The sequence below is a fragment of the Meles meles genome, chromosome 1 (assembly GCF_922984935.1).
Source record: "Meles meles chromosome 1, mMelMel3.1 paternal haplotype, whole genome shotgun sequence".
In the NCBI taxonomy this organism is placed as follows: Eukaryota; Metazoa; Chordata; class Mammalia; order Carnivora; family Mustelidae; genus Meles; species Meles meles.
This window is the reverse complement of record NC_060066.1, coordinates 86911795-86929469: the sequence shown is the minus strand read 5'-3', so window position 1 is coordinate 86929469 and position 17675 is coordinate 86911795. Positions and strand designations below refer to the sequence as shown.

Here is a 17675-nt window from a genome sequence, read left to right as displayed (position 1 = left end):
TATTTAATATATATATACAAAAATGATACTGTGCTACCTTGTTTCTGACTTGAGTAGAATTCTCTGTGGTCAGTGACCATAGCTTTCTTACTAACTTCTCTAGTGGCAGATGTCTATTTTGCTTTTGATTTACTGTTAGAAAGTTACAATCAGTATCCTAGTTATGTGTCTTTCGAAACTGCACATAATTTGTTTTGTGGTTTATTCCTAGAACTGGAATTTCTGGGCCCAGGAAAAAATGCAGACACAGTTTCACCAAGTATTGCCAAATTTCTTTTCAGAAAAGTTGCCTCATTTCACATTCTTACTAGCAATGCATGAGGGTGTCTCTTTCCCTGTATCCATACCAACTTCTGATGTTATCTTTCTAACTTTTAGCAAGTTAATGGACATAAAATGACATCTTATTAGTGTTTTAATTTGTATTTCTTTTATTATTAATTAAGCTAGACATCTTCCTTACCATTTGGGTCTTTTTCTTTATGAACTGCCCTGTTGATATCTTTGACCATTTGTTGAATTCCCTATTTTTAAAAAATTAATCAGTTTGTTCCTTTTATAATAATATTGATGGATTGTATTGGCTTTCATTCTTTAAATATTACTGTGGTTATTTTCATTTTAAAAGGGAGAAAAGCTATAGAAATTCTTTCAAAGTCATAATAAAGTTAATTTTTGTTTTTAGTCCAGATGTCAGAGCATTCCTTCAAATGGACAGTCCAAAACATCAGTCAGATCCATCTGAAGATGAGGATGAAAGAAGTACTCAGAAGGTAGTAAGAGGGATTGTATTTTTTTAAAAGAAAAAATGCCATTCCCCAAAGATGAAATTACTGGCAACTTTACGGCAACATATACTTAAAATTATGTAATTTCATCCATTGTAAATTTTCTACTCTCTAGAATACATAAAAACAAATGCATACACACCTTTTACTGATTACTATTTCTTATAAAATTTATAAAATGAGGACATCTGTGATAAAAAAGCAATACATGCTAGCATTTAGTAGGAAGAGTAGTAGAAAGTTTGTTAGTAGAAATTTTGAAAATAGATGTAGGGGCACCTGGGTGGCTTATTCGGTTAAGCATCTGCCTTTGTTGCAGGTCACAGTCCAGGGTCCTGGGATCAAGCCCCGCATCTGGCTCCCTGCTCCTTGGGGAGCCTGCTTCTCCCTCTCTCTGCCTGCCATTACTCCCCTGCTTGTGCTCACTCACTCTCTGTCAAATAAATAAAAAAATCTTCAAAAAAAAAAAAATAGATTGGGGCACCTGCGTGGCTCAGTGGGTTAAAGCCTCTGCCTTCGGCTCAGGTCATGATCCCAGGGTCCTGGGATCGAGCCCCACATCGGGCTCTCTGCTCCGCAGGGAGCCTGCTTCCTCCTCTCTCTCTGCCTGCCTCTCTGCCTAGTTGTGATTTCTCTCTGTCAAATAAATAAAATGTTTAAAAAAAAAAATAGATGTATTGCTTTCTTATCACTAACCAGAGCAGTAATTTTTAATACCTTAGTGGTTTTCTTTCTAATCTTCTCTTAATATATAAGGATTTTTTAGTTACCTAATTTTAATTGCATAGTATGTACAATTTTATATTCTGCCTTTACTTTACATCTTAATTTTTTATCATTATATATCTTCATAATCATTAACATACTTAAGCTGTTTTTTTGAATTTTGAACAGCAGGAAAGGCCTCTCAACCAGAATGTTAATTGAATATTTCTTCCTCTATCTTGATAAGTTTTTATATTCAGAAAGCCAATCACTATACATATGCCAGTTGGCATCAACTAAGTCTTATTCCTGTAGGTACAGGCACATAATCAGTATGTGTTCCAAATCAAGACTAGAATATTCTTATTTTTTTAAATCAATTGTGATAACAAATAGATAAATAGAATAAGCTGTAGCATATTATAAAGATGTTTTCAACATTTACTTTAGAAAGTGATGTGAGAAAGGTAAATTATAAAACTTAGCCCGGAGAATTATTATTTAGCAATTAAAATTATAATGAAAAAGTATACATAAATATGGTAACACCATTATAATTAAAAAGTGATGAAAACTATATATGTTTGCTTAATATAGACATAAAAATCAAAAGTCTTGGGTTGAAGGGCGTTTTTATCTTTATAATGTCTTATTTTGTCATGGTTCTGTTTTTGTGATTTAAAAGATAACATGAATCAGAATGTTACTGTCGCACAGCTAAAAATCTTCATTTGGAAAATAGACCCATTCTTTTTTTGTGACTACTATAAAGTTGTAATTTTCCATCTCTGATGTGACAAGAGGGTTTTCAGTTTAGAGAACTGATTTATCTTTTCCATTTGTGACATGGTTGGTCCTAGGACAACATAAAAGGATATTTTAATTTAATATCTGTGCATCTTGTCAAAAGGGAAACAAACTAGGACAGCACTTGTATAAATAAGGCATAAGAAGGAAAAATATTATGTAAAAATGTCATACAAATGGATTTTTTTTTTACATTTATTTATTTATTTATTTGACAGAGAGAGATCACAAGTAGGCAGAGAGGCAGGCAGAGAGAGAGGAAGGGAAGCAGGCTCCCAGCTGAGCAAAGAGCCCAACGCGGGGCTCGATCCCAGGACCCCGAGACCATGACCCGAGCTGAAGGCAGAGGCTTTAACCCACTGAGCCACCCAGGCGCCCCTACAAATGGATTTTTGAAAAGGACACTTAATAAGACCCCAGTAGATTAGTAGAAAAGAGGCATGAAGAAATACTGTTAGTAAATAGTTACGTGGGGGAATGTTAATCCATCAGTGCTAGTAGCAAGTGAAATTTGTACAACAGAGATTTTTTTTTTCTCTGCCAAATTAACGAAAATGTAAAGTAAATAAAATATTTCAGGACTGATAAGGGTAGAGCACAGTAGGCACCCTCAGGCTTTCCTGGCATTGGCATAAAGTTATGCAACTCTTTTGGAAAACAATTTGGCAATGTTTACCAAACATGAAAATATTCAAGTTATTTAGGAGTTGATGCAAATGAAATGTTTCTTCACATAGAAAAGAATACTCACTGTAGTACAGTTTATATGAAAAATTAGAATCAATTTAAATATTAACTAAATAATGTTTGTCCCCATATATTGTACATTTTGAGAATATTTTTTAGTATAATAAGTTTTGACATACTGTTACCTGAAATCAGGGTATAAAATTTTATAGGCATAGTCTCACAGTATGATTCCAGTCAGTTTTTTAACGTTATGTAAAAACTACATGAAGTTGCTGTAATATTTGCAAAATCATTGGTTAATAAGGTTATAGATTTTTCTTTTTTTTTTTTTTTAAGAATTTATTTATTTATTTGACAGACAGAGATCACAAGTAGGCAGAGAGGCAGGCCGGGGTCGTGGGGGTGGGGGAAGCAGGCTTCCTGCTGAGCAGAGAGCCCGATAAGGGGCTCGATCCCAGAACCCTGGGATCATGACCTGAGCCGAAAGCAGAGGCTTTAACCCACTGAGCCACCCAGGCACCCCAGTTATAGATTTTTCAAAAGCATTTTTTCTTTCCATATTTTCCAACTATGAGTATATATTTTTAATTGGAAAAGATGAAACTATTAAAAATATTCTAAAGAATAAAATGTATGTAACCCTGATTTTCCATGTTTTGCTTGGCAATCATGTTGAGAGGATATAGGTTTAGGTCATTTGAAAAATACCTTTCCGGGCGCCTGGGTGGCTCAGTGGGTTAGGCCGCTGCCTTCGGCTCGGGTCATGGTCTCGGGGTCCTGGGATCGAGTCCCGCATCGGGCTCTCTGCTCAGCAGGGGGCCTGCTTCCCTTCCTCTCTCTCTGCCTGCCTCTCTTGTGATTTCTCTCTGTCAAATAAATAAATAAAATCTTAAAAAAAAAAAATACCTTTCCTTGCTGGTTTTGAAGAAAGAACCAGACTTCTGGTTCTGGTTCTCTGCCACGTTTCATTCAGATCTGAATTTCATTTCCTTTCTCTTTTTTCATCCATAACATCGGAAACTTGGACTAGGATCTCTTGCAGTTTTAAAATATGGATTAAAAAAAAAAATCTTCAGAAAAGGATGAAAGAGAATCTTAAGCAGACTCCCTGCTAAGCACAGAGCCCAACCAGTGGCTCAGTCTCAAGACCCATGAGATCATGACCTGAGCCAAAATCACCAGTGGGATGTTTAACTGACTGAGCCACCCAGGCACCCTGGTGTAGCTGTTTATTAAGGACTTCTAAGTGAATAACTTCATTAATAGCCAGAAGATATCTTTCAGGGCATCTGGACCTTTTACCTTATTTAGTGAGAGAAAAGTAGAGGCCAAAAAAAGTTAAGAAACTTATGCTTCTTATTAGTGTTCACTGTTAATAAATTATATCTCATCCTTGGTTTAGTATAATCATTAAAAATAGTAGATAGAGTAAAAAGTTATCTGATTATATTTCCCAATAACTTCCATTATCATTGTGCTTGGTGTGATTCAGGGCATATAGGTTGTCCTATTCTTTAATCCATGCTTATTGAATTCCTCTTCTCTCATCTATATGAGGAGAGTTAATTGAATGGAAAAGTGATCCAATTTGGGGGGGCCTGTGTGACCCAGTTGGTTAAGTGACTGGCTCTTGGTTTTGGCTCAGGTTGTGATTTCATGGGTTGTGGGCTTGCCTGCATGGGGGGCCACACTGAATGGGAAGTCAACTTGAAGAGTCTGTCCCTCTTCCCCTCCCCCTGCTCATCCTTGAGCTCTCTCTTCCTCTCCCTCTGAACTAAATCTTTAGAAAGAAAGAAATGGGGATGCCTGGGTGGCTCAGTTGGTTAAGTGGCTGCCTTCGGCTCAGGTCATGATCCTAGCGTCCTGGGATCGAGTCCCATATCGGGCTCCTGGCTCGGCAGGGAGCCTGCTTCTCCCTCTGTCTCTGCCTACCTCTCTGCCTACTTGTGATCTTTCTCTCTCTGTCTCTCTCTCTCTGACAAATAAATAAATAAAATCTTTAAAAAAAAAAAGAAAAGAAAAAAATGATCCATCAGTTTTCTGCACTTTCATTAAAAGAATAAATGTATCAAAATTGTAACTTAGCTTGTATTACGTTATCAGATTCTCTGGAACACTGTAATATATAAACAGAAAAGATTCCTCCATGTTAAAATTATGGCACAACAGGATGCTTCTCATTTCTTGAACCAGATTTTTTATACATTTTTTTTGTCTTATGCTAGATTGTGTGGTCTTCTGTATTTCTGTCTTCTGGGGGCTGAAAATGTATTATATGAAGATTTTTCATGTAGAGATATTGATAGGAAATTTTGTTTTATAAATTAAAAGCTGGTGCCAGTATTGTTATTGTTTAAGAAATGTATTATGCTTAGGAACTTTTGCCCTTCATTTTTAAAAGTAGTTTGCATTCTGGAGATTGTAAGTTTCAAATGAATTTAAATGGAAATCTGTATGATGTATGTCTCTAATAAAAAATTGCTGAGGTAAAATTTTTTGGTTCTGATTAAAGAGAAAAATTTTTTAAAGCTCGTATCTATAACTTGAAGGATAATTATGCAGGGCTGTAGTAAAAGTATGCATATTTGGGATATCTATAACTGTTTTAATTCTCTATGCATAAGGAATCTCAAAGGGAATTTATGTGAGCAGAATTCACTTACAGTTGGCTTTATAAAAAGTGCTCATGTTAACAAGATCATGAGATTAACCTTACAGGATTTGGGGTTAAATTTCTAGCTAATTATTAATTAGTGAGCAAGAATTTTTTTTTAGTTAAATTGCTTTATGGCATAGTAAGTAAAGATTTACTTCTAAATTAATATTAGGGATCAAATTTACTATATTAATTATTGTAAAGAGAAAGGGCTATCTAAAATTTTTATTTGACGACAGGGCGGAATTAGAAAAGCACTCTTGTCTACATGTATTTGATTTAGAAGTAGGTCTGTCTCCTATAATTCAGTCCAGCTTTAGCAGTCTTCATCATCATGATATTATCATTTCCATATCATAAATTAATAAAAAATTATTTGAAAAAACAGACAGCCATTTTAACCAGCTTTTTAAATGTAGAAATGATCCTTCCTAAATTGTGGTTTCTACACCTACCTTGTCCAAGGAGCTTTCCCCAGTGTACTTCATTTGACAGCCGTGAGCTTTATTTCTGCCTTGTGTTTTTCCTTACAACTGCTCTTGAAATTTATCATAATTATATTGATTGTGTGTTTCCAAATAAGTTACTGCATTCGTTAAGAATTAGGACTTCAGGCTTCTTTAACATGCAGTACATCCAATATTTATGGTAGAGTTAGTATATTTTATTTCAGGTTATATTGACTGATAACCTTGAAGCTTCAATAAGAGCGTTACTGCTTTTTTCCCCCATCCCAACAGCTACACTCTACCTCACAGAACATCAACCTGGGACCATCTGGAAATCCTCAGTAAGTCTGTTTCAAATCTCCTCTGAATTCTGAGAAGACCTTTTTTTGTGCATGTGTATGTACATACCACTTTAATTAGACCAGTTTAACTAGAACCCTGTAAAATATAATAACCATAGTTATAGTGAATATGCTTGCCTCTTTTACTGCTCTAGCTTTGCATTGCTTTAATAGAGTTCTGAGCAGTTTTTAAATCCACCAATTGTAATTGGGTTCTGCTGTTTCGCTATTATTTTTCGTGTGTGTGTGTGTGTGTGTGTGTGTGTGTGTGTAAAGCCAGTAGACTGTATTTTTAAGGAGATCTTAAGTCCTGGGAGGTTACTCTGACAGAAGCATCCATACAGGTTTAATGGGTATTCTCACTGGTACTCAGTGTTACTGCTGCAACCCTAGTTGTCAGCCAGCTTGTTCCAGAGGAGTCATGATGGACATTAGCATAGGAAAGGATAGTAAACTTGCTTTAACCAGTTCCTCTCATAGTCCCTTATTTGCTTGAGCACAGGGAAGGCATTTTGAGGAAGAGCAGGAATGGCAAATACAGACTTCGTCTTGAATGTCAACTCCAGCATTTCATTAGCAGTTAGACCACTGAATACAAAGGATTCCCGGGCCACATCTTGGCTCAGCTGGAGGAGTGCCCTGACCGATGAGTGGTATCTGCCATGGTTTGGAGAACATATTGTTGCTGTACTTGGCTTGTAATGATCCTTCAGGTTCACTGCATTCATTTTCAAGTAGTCTGTCTTTTATCCCAGGATGTAATGTTTCACTCACCCTTTTGATCCACTTAGTGAGTAAAGACAGATAAGGGATAGCCCAAGGGTTGGGTCATTCAGCACTGCAGTAAGGTAGAAAAACTGGGAATGTGAGGTCTCACAATCAGGTGAACAAAGTGTCTCAAGGGGGTAGTAATTCACTCTGTTAATGTTGCTGGTAAAGCAAGTAAGTGTTGAGAATTGACCACTGGACTTGATAAATCATTGGTGACCTTTGCAAGCCATTTCAGTGGTATGGTGGGTACAGACCCTGATAGGAAGGAGTTCAAGAGAGAATTAAGGAAGAGGATAGCAGGAATAGACAAAGAATTTAGATCTCTTACTTGAGGAGTTTTACTGCAAAGGAAAGCAAAGAAATGGGGGAGGTAGTAGCTGGAAGGGGAGGTTTGGTTTTGAGCTGCTTTTCTGTTGCCATACACAGAGTTGGTCAGGCAGCACAGAAACAGAAACTGACTTTCAGTTAGGATTTGTCACCAACAATTAACACTGGGGTCTTCGGTACTGCCTCAGTTAGCCTATTTACTATGTTTGAGGAATTTACATGATTTTTTGCAATTACATTTGTTTAAAAAAAACTATTTCAGTATCTCAGCATATCATTCAAGAACAAAGTAACTAGTCCAAAGAGCAGATTCTTGAAGAAGAAAAACACCTGAGCCTAGTTAAGTATTTATCTCCCTAATCTTTACCTGTTATTATTTAACCTAGACCTGGTGTTACTCTCACGTTTGAATTGACCATTTATCTCAGTAATGAATTAAAGAAAATTTAAAATCTAGGGGCACCTGGATGGCTCAGTTGGTTAAGCATCTGCCTTTGGCTCAGGTCATGATCTCAGTGTCCTGGGATCGAGCCCCATGTCGGGCTCCCTCCCTGCTCAGAGGAGGGGTCTGCTTCTTCCTCTCTCTCTGCCTCCCTCTCTGGCTTGTGGTCTCTCTTTCAAATAAATAAAATCTTTAAGGAAAATAAGGGAAGTTTAAAATCTAAATGGAGTTTTTCTCCTTTCCCTCGTCCAACTTGGGATTCAGAGTGTGTTGAAGGAAAAAGCTCTTCTGGCTGCTTTGGCTCCACTTTCTGCTGCCATGTGCTTTTTTTGCATACCTACAGCCAATGTTGTTTTCACCTGACAGGTCAATATAAATAAAAGGACAAAAGTAGTATTCCTTCTGGTTTCTCTACTAGATTTCTTGCATTACCATCTATGAGAATAAGCAGAGAGGTCTTTTATGTGTAATGTACAATAAGTGATATTATGTGTACAAATAATTGCCAGATGAGGTAGTCCTTGGAATGTATTACTAATTTATATAGTTAATCAGTGTCCTTATTAACAACATGGGTGAGGTTTATGGTTAAATAAAATTGACTTCAAAACCATATATATATATATATATATATATATATATATATATCCTTTTCTCCCAAAGGGACTATTAATGAAAACTGTCTTAAGCAGAACCTAACAAGGCTTTAATAAAGTTGTAAAATGTCTTATCAGCAAGTATATATTTACTGTTACCCATTATTACCTATTTTATATTCAAGATGAGAAACTACACGTGTGAAACCTGGAGTCTTCATGCTAAAATGTTTTTTGCCCAGCATTTTCTTAGTAAAGAGTGAGGTGCTAAGAAATGTTTAAAAGTTAACATCTTTCCAGTTTCTAGGAGGCTAATTCTTGTCATCATTCATTTTTTCAGTGCTAAACCAACAGACTTTGATTTCCTGAAAGTTATTGGGAAAGGCAGCTTTGGCAAGGTAAGACTGTTTTTATTTTGCCACTCAGTAAATAAGTACTTCAGGAATGCATGCCTTATACATTCCGGGCCACAGGACTTGCTGGTATGCAGGATATGGAGTTATGATGCTTTCTCTACCTTCAAAATACTTAGGTAGTTAAGGTGTTTACTCAAATTTTAACATAAAGTTCATTAGTTTGAGTGTTTAGATTGTTTATGAATAATGATGCCTTGAATATTCTGGCATATGCCCTTCTTGGTGCATAAGATGCATGTCAGTTGGATATACAGCTGGAAGTAGAACCAGTGTGTCACACAGCTGCTGGCATACATTTAGCTCCTATCATGTGCCAAGCAGTGTACTGGCTTTTGGTTAGATAGAGAATATTGAACAAAACTGAGAGAGTTACTACCTTTGTGATGCTTGCAACCTCATGGGGAAAGAGGTGATTAAAAATATGCAGTCAATAAATAATGAAAAGCAGTTTGATAGAATGTATGTTAGAGGACAATACGCAAGTGGGGGGAAAATTCCTACTCAGGTGGGTTGGTCAAGTCGGCTTCTTTAAAGAGGTTCTGTTTAAGCTGAAGCTGAAAAGACAAAAATGAGCAACTGTGAAAACAGTTGGGGAAGGAAAGGGATGTGTGAAAACCCTGCCGTTCCTCATACAGTGAGCGTCAGATGAATCATACAACTTGACAGTGGGGCCATACCAAGGAAAGAGAATCTGCTTTAAGGCCAGAAGCATTGTAGATGGAGTTGCCAGAATCATTAGATATATTTAAGTGCTTTTTTGCATTACGCTTCAATCTGTAGTAAAAATAAATATGCATGTGTTTAATTATGGTTTGCTACATTCTGAGCTTTGGATATCTCTAGTTTGTTTTCTGAGTTTCCTGGATACCAGAAATTATAACCATACAATTAAATCCATGTGTGTTAATTCACCCACTACATGCTGGACATTGTGCAAGTATAGCAACAGAAAGTTAGAAAAGGATACTGAGCTCAGAATGCTCACAGTCTGTTGCGATGTTAGAGATAATCCAGTGTTTATTTTTTTATTTATTTTTTTAAAAGATTTTATTTATTTATTTGACAGAGAAAGAGATCATAAGTAGGCAGAGAGGCAGGCAGAGAGAGAGGCAAAAAGAGAGGAGGAAGCAGGCTCCCTGCGGAGCAGAGAGCCCTATGCGGGGCTTGATCCCAGGACCCTGAGATCATGACCCAAGCCGAAGGCAGCAGCTTAATCCACTGAGCCACCCAGGTGCCCCTAATCCAGTGTTTAAAACAAAAAAAACATTGTCTTTTGGAAACTTCATGTTTAGATCTAGAGTCTACCAGGAATTGGTTCTTTTTTTTTTTTTTTAAAGATTTTATTTATTTATTTGATAGAGAGAAATCACAAGAGAGGCAGGCAGAGAGAGAGGAAGGGAAGCAGGCTCTCCGCTGAGCAGAGAGCCCGATGCGGGACTCAATCCCAGGACCCTGAGATCATGCCCTGAGCCGAAGGCAGCGGCTTAACCCACTGAGCCACCCAGGCGCCCCAGGGATTGGTTCTTGGATATAGCATGAAGTTGTAAGGTCACAGTTCATTTTTTCCCTATTGATGTCCACCTGATCCCACACAATTTACTGAAACAGCAGTTCTTTCCCCACTGATCTGCAGGGTAAACTTCTTCATTTATCTAGTGTCCATATATGCATGGATCTTCTTCTAGATTTTATATTTTATGTTTCTATATTATTCCATCAGTCTGCTAGACTATGTAGCTTGATATCCAACAGAACAGGTCCTCCCTCCTTGTTCTTCTTCAAGAGTTTTAGCCCTGGGACACCTGGGTGGCTCAGTGGGTTAAAGCCTCTGCCTTAAGCTCAGGTCGTGGTCCCAGAGTCCTGGGATCGAGCCCCGCATCGGGCTCTCTGCTTGACAGGGAGCCTGCTTCTCCTCTCTCCCTGCCTGCCTCTCTGCCACTCGTGATCTTTGTCTGTCAAATAAATAAATAAAATCTTAAAAAAAAAAAGTTTTAGCCCTTTGCATATCTTTTTAAGTTTTAAAAAGTTTTAAGTTTTACTCTGTAGGTCAATTTGGGAAAAATTATTATTTTTACATTATTGAGTCTTCTAATCCATGATCATGGTATATCCTTTTCTTTTCTTTCTTTCTTTTTTTTTTTTTAAGATTTTATTTATTTGAGAGAGAGAAAGCAAGCAAGCACGTGTGGGGGGAAGGGGTAGAGGCAGAGGGAGTAGCAGGCTCCCTGCCAAGCAGGGAGCCCAATGAGGGACTCGATCCCAGGACCCTGGGATGATGACCTGAGCCAAAGGCAGAGACACCCAACCACTGAACCGCTCAGGCACCCTGGTATATCCCTTTCTTAATTTAACCATCTTTAACTTTTCTCAGTAATGTTTTATATAGAGTTTTATACATCTTTGATTAGATTTATTCCTGTGTGAAATTTCTATGCTTTTGAAAATTGGTGTTAATTATTGAAGCTAAATGTATGCCATTATCTGTGTGACACAGATGTGTCACTGTGTGACACATTGGTTCTACTTCTAGCTGTATGTCCAACAGACATGCATGCATATATGTGCTAAGAAAGGCATATGCCAGAATATTCATGGCGTTGTTATTCATAAACTGTCTAAATGTCTGTCCATTAAAAAGTGGATTAAACTGTGTAATGCAGTTTTTCATAGAACTAGAACAAATAATTCTAAAATTTATATGGAACCACAAAAGACCTTAAATAGCCAAAGCAATTTTGAAAAACAAAAAACTGGAGGTATCACAGTCTAGATGTCAAGATACACTACAAAGCCACAGTCATCAAAACAGTATGGTAGTGGCACAAATATAGACACATAGAACAATGGGACAGAATAGAGAGCCCAGAAATAAACCTACAATTATACAGTCAATTAGTCTTCAGCAAAAGAGGCAAGAATACACAATTGGACAAAGTCTTTTCAACAAACAGTGTTGGGAAAATTGGACAGCTACGTGCAAAAGAATGAAACTGGACCACGTTCTTAAACCATACACAAAAATAAACTGTACTTGATTAAGACCTAAATGTGAGAATGGAAACCAGAAAAATCCTAGAAGAGCACACAGGCAGTAATTTCTCTGACATTGGCTGAAAGAACATTTTTCTAGGTATGTCTCTTGAGGCAGGGGAAACAAAACCAAAAATAAACTTTTTTTTTTTAAGATTTTATTTATTTATTTGACAGATAGAGATCACAAGTAGGGAGAGAGGCAGGCAGAGAGAGAGAGAGGAGGAAGCAGGCTCTCTGCCAACGCGCCCCCAAAAATAAACTCTTGAAACTACATCAAAATAAAAAGTCTCTGCACAACAGAGGAAATAATCAACAAAACAAAGAGACAGGGGCGCCTGGGTGGCTCAGTGGGTTAAAGCCTCTGCCTTCGGCTCAGGTCATGATCCCAGGGTCCTGGGATCGAGCCCCACATCGGGCTCTCTGCTCCGCAGGGAGCCTGCTTCCTCCTCTCTCTCTGCCTGCCTCTCTGCCTAGTTGTGATTTCTCTCTGTCAAATAAATAAAATAAAAACAAAACAAAACAAAACAAAAAAAAACAAAGAGACAGCCTACTGAATGGGAGAAGATATTTGCAAATGACATAGTTGATACAGGGTTAGTATTCAAGATAGGTAAAGAACTTAAACAACTCAACACCAGAAAACCAAGCAATCCAATTAGAAAGGGGCAGAAGAAATGAACAAACTTCTCAAAAGAGGACGTACAGATGGCCAACAGAGACATGAAAAGATGCTCAACAAATCAAAACCACAGTGAGATATCACCTTATACCTGTCAGAATGGCTAAAATCAAAAGTGTTAGTAAGGATGTAGAGAAGAAAGAACCCTTGTGCACAGTTGGTAGGAATGCAAACTGGTACAGCCACTGTGGGAAACAGTATGGAGTTTCCTCAGAAAATTAAAAACAGAACTACCATATGACCCAATAAGTCTACTATTAGATATTTATCCAAAGAAAATGAAAACACTAATTCAAAAAGATATATGCACTCCTATGGTTATAACAGCATTATTTTACAATAACCAGGGCATAGAAACAAACCAAGTGTCCTGGACTTACGAGTGTATAAAGAAGATACTATATGTATATACATATATACACACACACAATGGAATATTACTGAGCTATAAAAAATGAAATCTTGCCATTTACAACAAAATGGGTGGATATAAAGAGTATAAAGTCAAATACTGTATGATATCATTCTTATGCAAATTTAAGAAACAAAACAAATGAGAAAGTGAGAAAAGAAGACAAACCAAGAAACAGACTCAACTATAGAGAAAAACTGATGATTACCAGAGGGGAAGTGGGGGGGGGGGATGGGTGAAGTAGGTGAAGGGGATGAAGAGTACACATACCAAAAAAAAAAAAGTACATTTACCATAATGAACACTGAGTAATGTATAGAATTGTTGAGTTACTATACTGGAATCAAATTTTTTAAATTGTGTGATGTTTTATTCTGCACAACAGTAAAAATACAAAAATTGTGCTGCAGGCCACAACATAAGTACATATTACATTATTTAGAGTGAAAGTAGTCAGATATAACTTTATATGATTTCTAATTACATAAAATTCAGAAAAACACAAAACCTGAAATTGAGATAGTTGAGGAAGACAGGGATAAGTAGTTTCTGAAATAGGGCAGAAGGGGCGCTTCAAGCTACTGATAATGTTTTATTTTTTGAAATTTAACATTTTAATTTAAATTCCAGTTGGTTAACATCCAGTGTATACCAGTTCCAGGTGCACAATTTAGTGATTCAACACTTATATATAACACCTGGGGTTTTATGTTGTAGTGAGGAAGACAATACATATACTAGAATATAAGTTCCAGTAGTGTCACTAGTCACTATGTCAAGTTATCTCAAAAACCCATTCATTTATTTTAAAGACTTTATTTATTTATTTGTCAGAGAGAGAGCACAAGCAGGGAGAGCAGCAAGCAGAGGGAGTAGCTGACTTCTGGCTGAGCAGGGAGCCCGGTGCGGAACTCAACCCCAGGACCCTGGGATCGTGACCTAAGCCAAAGACAGATGCTTAACTGACTGAGCCATCCAGGCATCTTTGAAATGGGTCACTTAATAGTTAACACAACTTGTTGGGAATCTTGAATCCCTTAAAGTTATTTGCAAAACCCTAAGTACTTTTTTCTGGGGCAAGAGCTCCTAAATTTCCTTAGATCCTTGAAAGTGCATACAGCCCAGCCCATTATAGAAACTCAGCTACACATGGTGCTTCTTTCTCTGAATGCTTCTAAATTAAAAACTTATAAGAGAAACCTAAATGTTAAAACAAAAATGCATTTTGATCACGTAGAAACCGTTTCCTTCTCTGTTTTTTAATCTATCCATGAAGTTGATAGCCTCAGTATTTTCTAAGGACACTCTTTAGGACTCAAGGCTGGCTTGTGTGCACACATAACACTGAACACACTTAAGAGTCTCAAGCAGTGTAGATTCTGGGACTTAAATTTAGTAAAAGTCTCAAACATCAGCACATTAAGTGACAAAGAAATGGTACCTGCCTATTCAAGTGGTTGACATCCCTTTTTTGTTATTGTTTTATTAAAATATCTAAGAAGAAGTGGAATAAAAATTCAGTAGTTTTCAGTTTTTAAAACTAAAACATTATCTGTGTCCGGTTTAGACTTTCTTTGTACATAATTTAAATATGAATTTGTTGACAACTGACTTATTTCTATCAAAATATTGAAATGTCTAATAGTTTGCACAATCTTTAACTACAACAGGTTCTTCTTGCAAAAAGGAAACTGGATGGAAAATTTTATGCTGTCAAAGTGTTACAGAAAAAAATAGTTCTCAACAGAAAAGAGGTAAAATAAAATAGTGTTGTTTTTCCTAAATCCATTTTCTCAATTAACAGAATTGTTTTCTGGTATATAATACAAGTTGATCCTTTACTTTTTTTTTTTTTAAACAGCAAAAACATATCATGGCTGAACGTAATGTGCTTTTGAAAAATGTGAAACATCCATTTTTGGTTGGATTACATTATTCTTTCCAAACAACTGAAAAGCTTTATTTTGTTCTGGATTTTGTTAACGGAGGGGAGGTGAGTTTTATGATTAGTTTTCTAATTTAGAAAAACTAGAATAAAGTCATAGTTTTCCTTTGCGTCACAGTTTTTGGAAGGCTAGGCCAGCATTAACAGCTATTGGATTCAAGATGCTGGCTAATAAGCACAAAGCAAGACACAGAGAACAGTAAACAAAGCTCTTAAATAGCTTATGGTGTGTAGGTGGGAAGAGTCATAGAAGAACCTTGATGTGAAGCTGCAGACTTCATGGATAATATAGCAAGAATAATACACTGAAATGTTAGAATAAAACATGATTTGTATTTGGATAATTACTGTCTCCACAGATGCATATAAAGATTACTCTAGCCTGTCATTGTCTAAAACATGCAAACTATAATCAGACAAAAAGATCCTCTAATAAAGAGTTCTGTGGTGAAGTCAGTGTGGAAAACGTTTCATGTTCTACCCCATTGGCAATTAACAATATGTTTCTTGGTGATTCACAGTATGTTTCAGCATGTTAAAGACTTTGAGTTCTGCCTTAAACAAAGTGAAGATTTCTTTGAAAATATTTTTTTTAGCATGCAATCCCTTTTTGTTTGAACCAAATCTGTTAATAATATTCCCCAAAACTCTGAATTAGAAGGATATTGAAATACATTTTGGAAAACACTACTGTCATGATAATAATTACGGAAGTAGCTAATGTGCATCAAGTATACTGAATGTGCCCAGGACTCTGGCTCTCTATTATTTTATCTTCACAACAATCCTGTTGTATAAAATAAAGAAACTGAGGCACAGAGAAGCTAGGTAACTTGCTCAAGTCATGTGGTTAGTAAGGATTAGAACCAGGAATTGAACTCAGGCAGTGTGTGATTACAGGATTTAGAGAGTGGACCACCCCCTGTTCTTCTGTTTCTCAGTCCTCACACCTTTATAATTTGATATCTGACCTCCAAATGTCTCTAAAAATTATTTTCCCAGATTATGTCCTAGACATGACAAAAGGATCTTTCATCCCCTGGTCCTAGATCAGAGAGAGAGGAGAATAATTATTTCAAACTTAATATAGTATACTTAACTGTAGAATAAAGGAATTAGAAGGGGGACTGATATCTATTCTGCAAACCTGAAAGGTGATCAGACACACCTAGGTCATTTGGGGGGGAAGATTGTTAAAAGCATCCTTTATTCAACCCTCTGCATCTGTATGACAAAAATGTCATATGCCTCCTTGGTGTAGAGGCAAAACTTTGAAGGTTGAAGATTTCAAGTTTGTCATTTTATTCTGTGCATACATGAGTGCTAACATAGAATTTATTGAGGGCCTGGAACTTTGTAATTATTTTACCTGCATTATTTCAATTAATCACTATAACTCTTTGAGATAAATACTCTTCTAAGGCTCAGAGAAGTTAAGTAACTTCCTCAATGTCACCATGTTTTCTAGTAAATGTCACTTCCTGGATTTAACCTGGACCTGAGTACCAGTCCGTGACTTTGAAATGTCCTACAATTAGATTAGATTAGATCTGTTGCAAGCTTCCTGCTTTGTCTATGGCTTTTTGTCTTGTTTTGGGGACCTTGCGTCTGATCCTGTTTTACACAGTGATCGCTCATAAACTGAGTGGCAAAGGTGGGAAAATGTAGGCTTGTACTCTAAAAGATAAACTTGGCTAAGATAATGGGAAATAAAAAGAATGGAATAGAATGTTGGGATTGGTGGAGGAGAAGCTGAATGGGACAATAGTAGAAGGGCAATAAATATGAGAAAGTACAGAGAGAGGTAGGAGGGATATAATTTCATTATGGGTTTCCTGTTATTCTTACTAATACCCCTGACTTTTTTTTTAAGATTTTATTTATTTATTTATTTATTTAAGAGGGAGAAGCAGACTCTCTGCTGAGCAAGGAGCCCCATGCGGGACTTGATCCCTCTTGGGATCGTGTCCAGAGCTGAAGGTAGCTGCTTACCCAGTTGAGCCACCCAGGTGTCCCTCTTTTTTTTAAATTTAAATTCAATTAGGCAACATATAGAACATCATTGGTTTTCAGATGTAGAGTTCAATAATTCATCAGCTGATAGTCCCTCTGATTTTCATACTGTTATTAACAGTTTAACCTTGACATGTGTACTTACTTTGATATGATACTAGCATATAGACAAGCCTTCCCAAACTTCAACTTCCTCATTAGTTTTTTGCCTGAAACTAGTTGGGTAGATTAAATAATATAAGCACATAAAGTCCTCAGCATGGTGCCTTTGATTTAGTTAGCTATCGTTCGTGTATGGTCAGATTTTCATTTTGGGTAGTTTTCATTAATATTATATTGGATAGATGTGCTCAGATAAATAAATAGAATATTACAGTACTATTAGTTACATCTAATAGAGGGAGTAGTAGGGCTAAACAGGAAGGAGTATTTCAGAAATAATTAAAAGATAAAAACAAAAATTTATTCAATAGTTAGAGAGGCTAAGGGTAAAGGAGCAGTCTAGAATCCCAAGCCAGCCTCTACACTGTCAGGATCTGTTATAACTGATCTTCACCATAACCATAACAGAAGAAGTTAAGTAACCATAACAGAAGAAGTTAAGA

At 36.7% G+C, this 17675-nt stretch overlaps 1 protein-coding gene across 11 annotated transcripts in view; it reads left to right on the top strand.

Annotated features, from left to right (window-relative positions):
* The window catches only part of SGK3 (serum/glucocorticoid regulated kinase family member 3), a 183164-nt gene that overhangs the window by 138901 nt on the left and 26588 nt on the right, over positions 1–17675 (top strand). For all 11 annotated transcript variants that reach the window (XM_046020112.1, XM_046020129.1, XM_046020090.1 and 8 more), the window contains 5 exons: positions 686–773; positions 6387–6436; positions 8913–8970; positions 14783–14866; positions 14974–15105. In XM_046020112.1, the coding sequence (XP_045876068.1) occupies positions 686–773; positions 6387–6436; positions 8913–8970; positions 14783–14866; positions 14974–15105 (412 nt within the window). The remainder of the gene's footprint in view (positions 1–685; positions 774–6386; positions 6437–8912; positions 8971–14782; positions 14867–14973; positions 15106–17675) is intronic.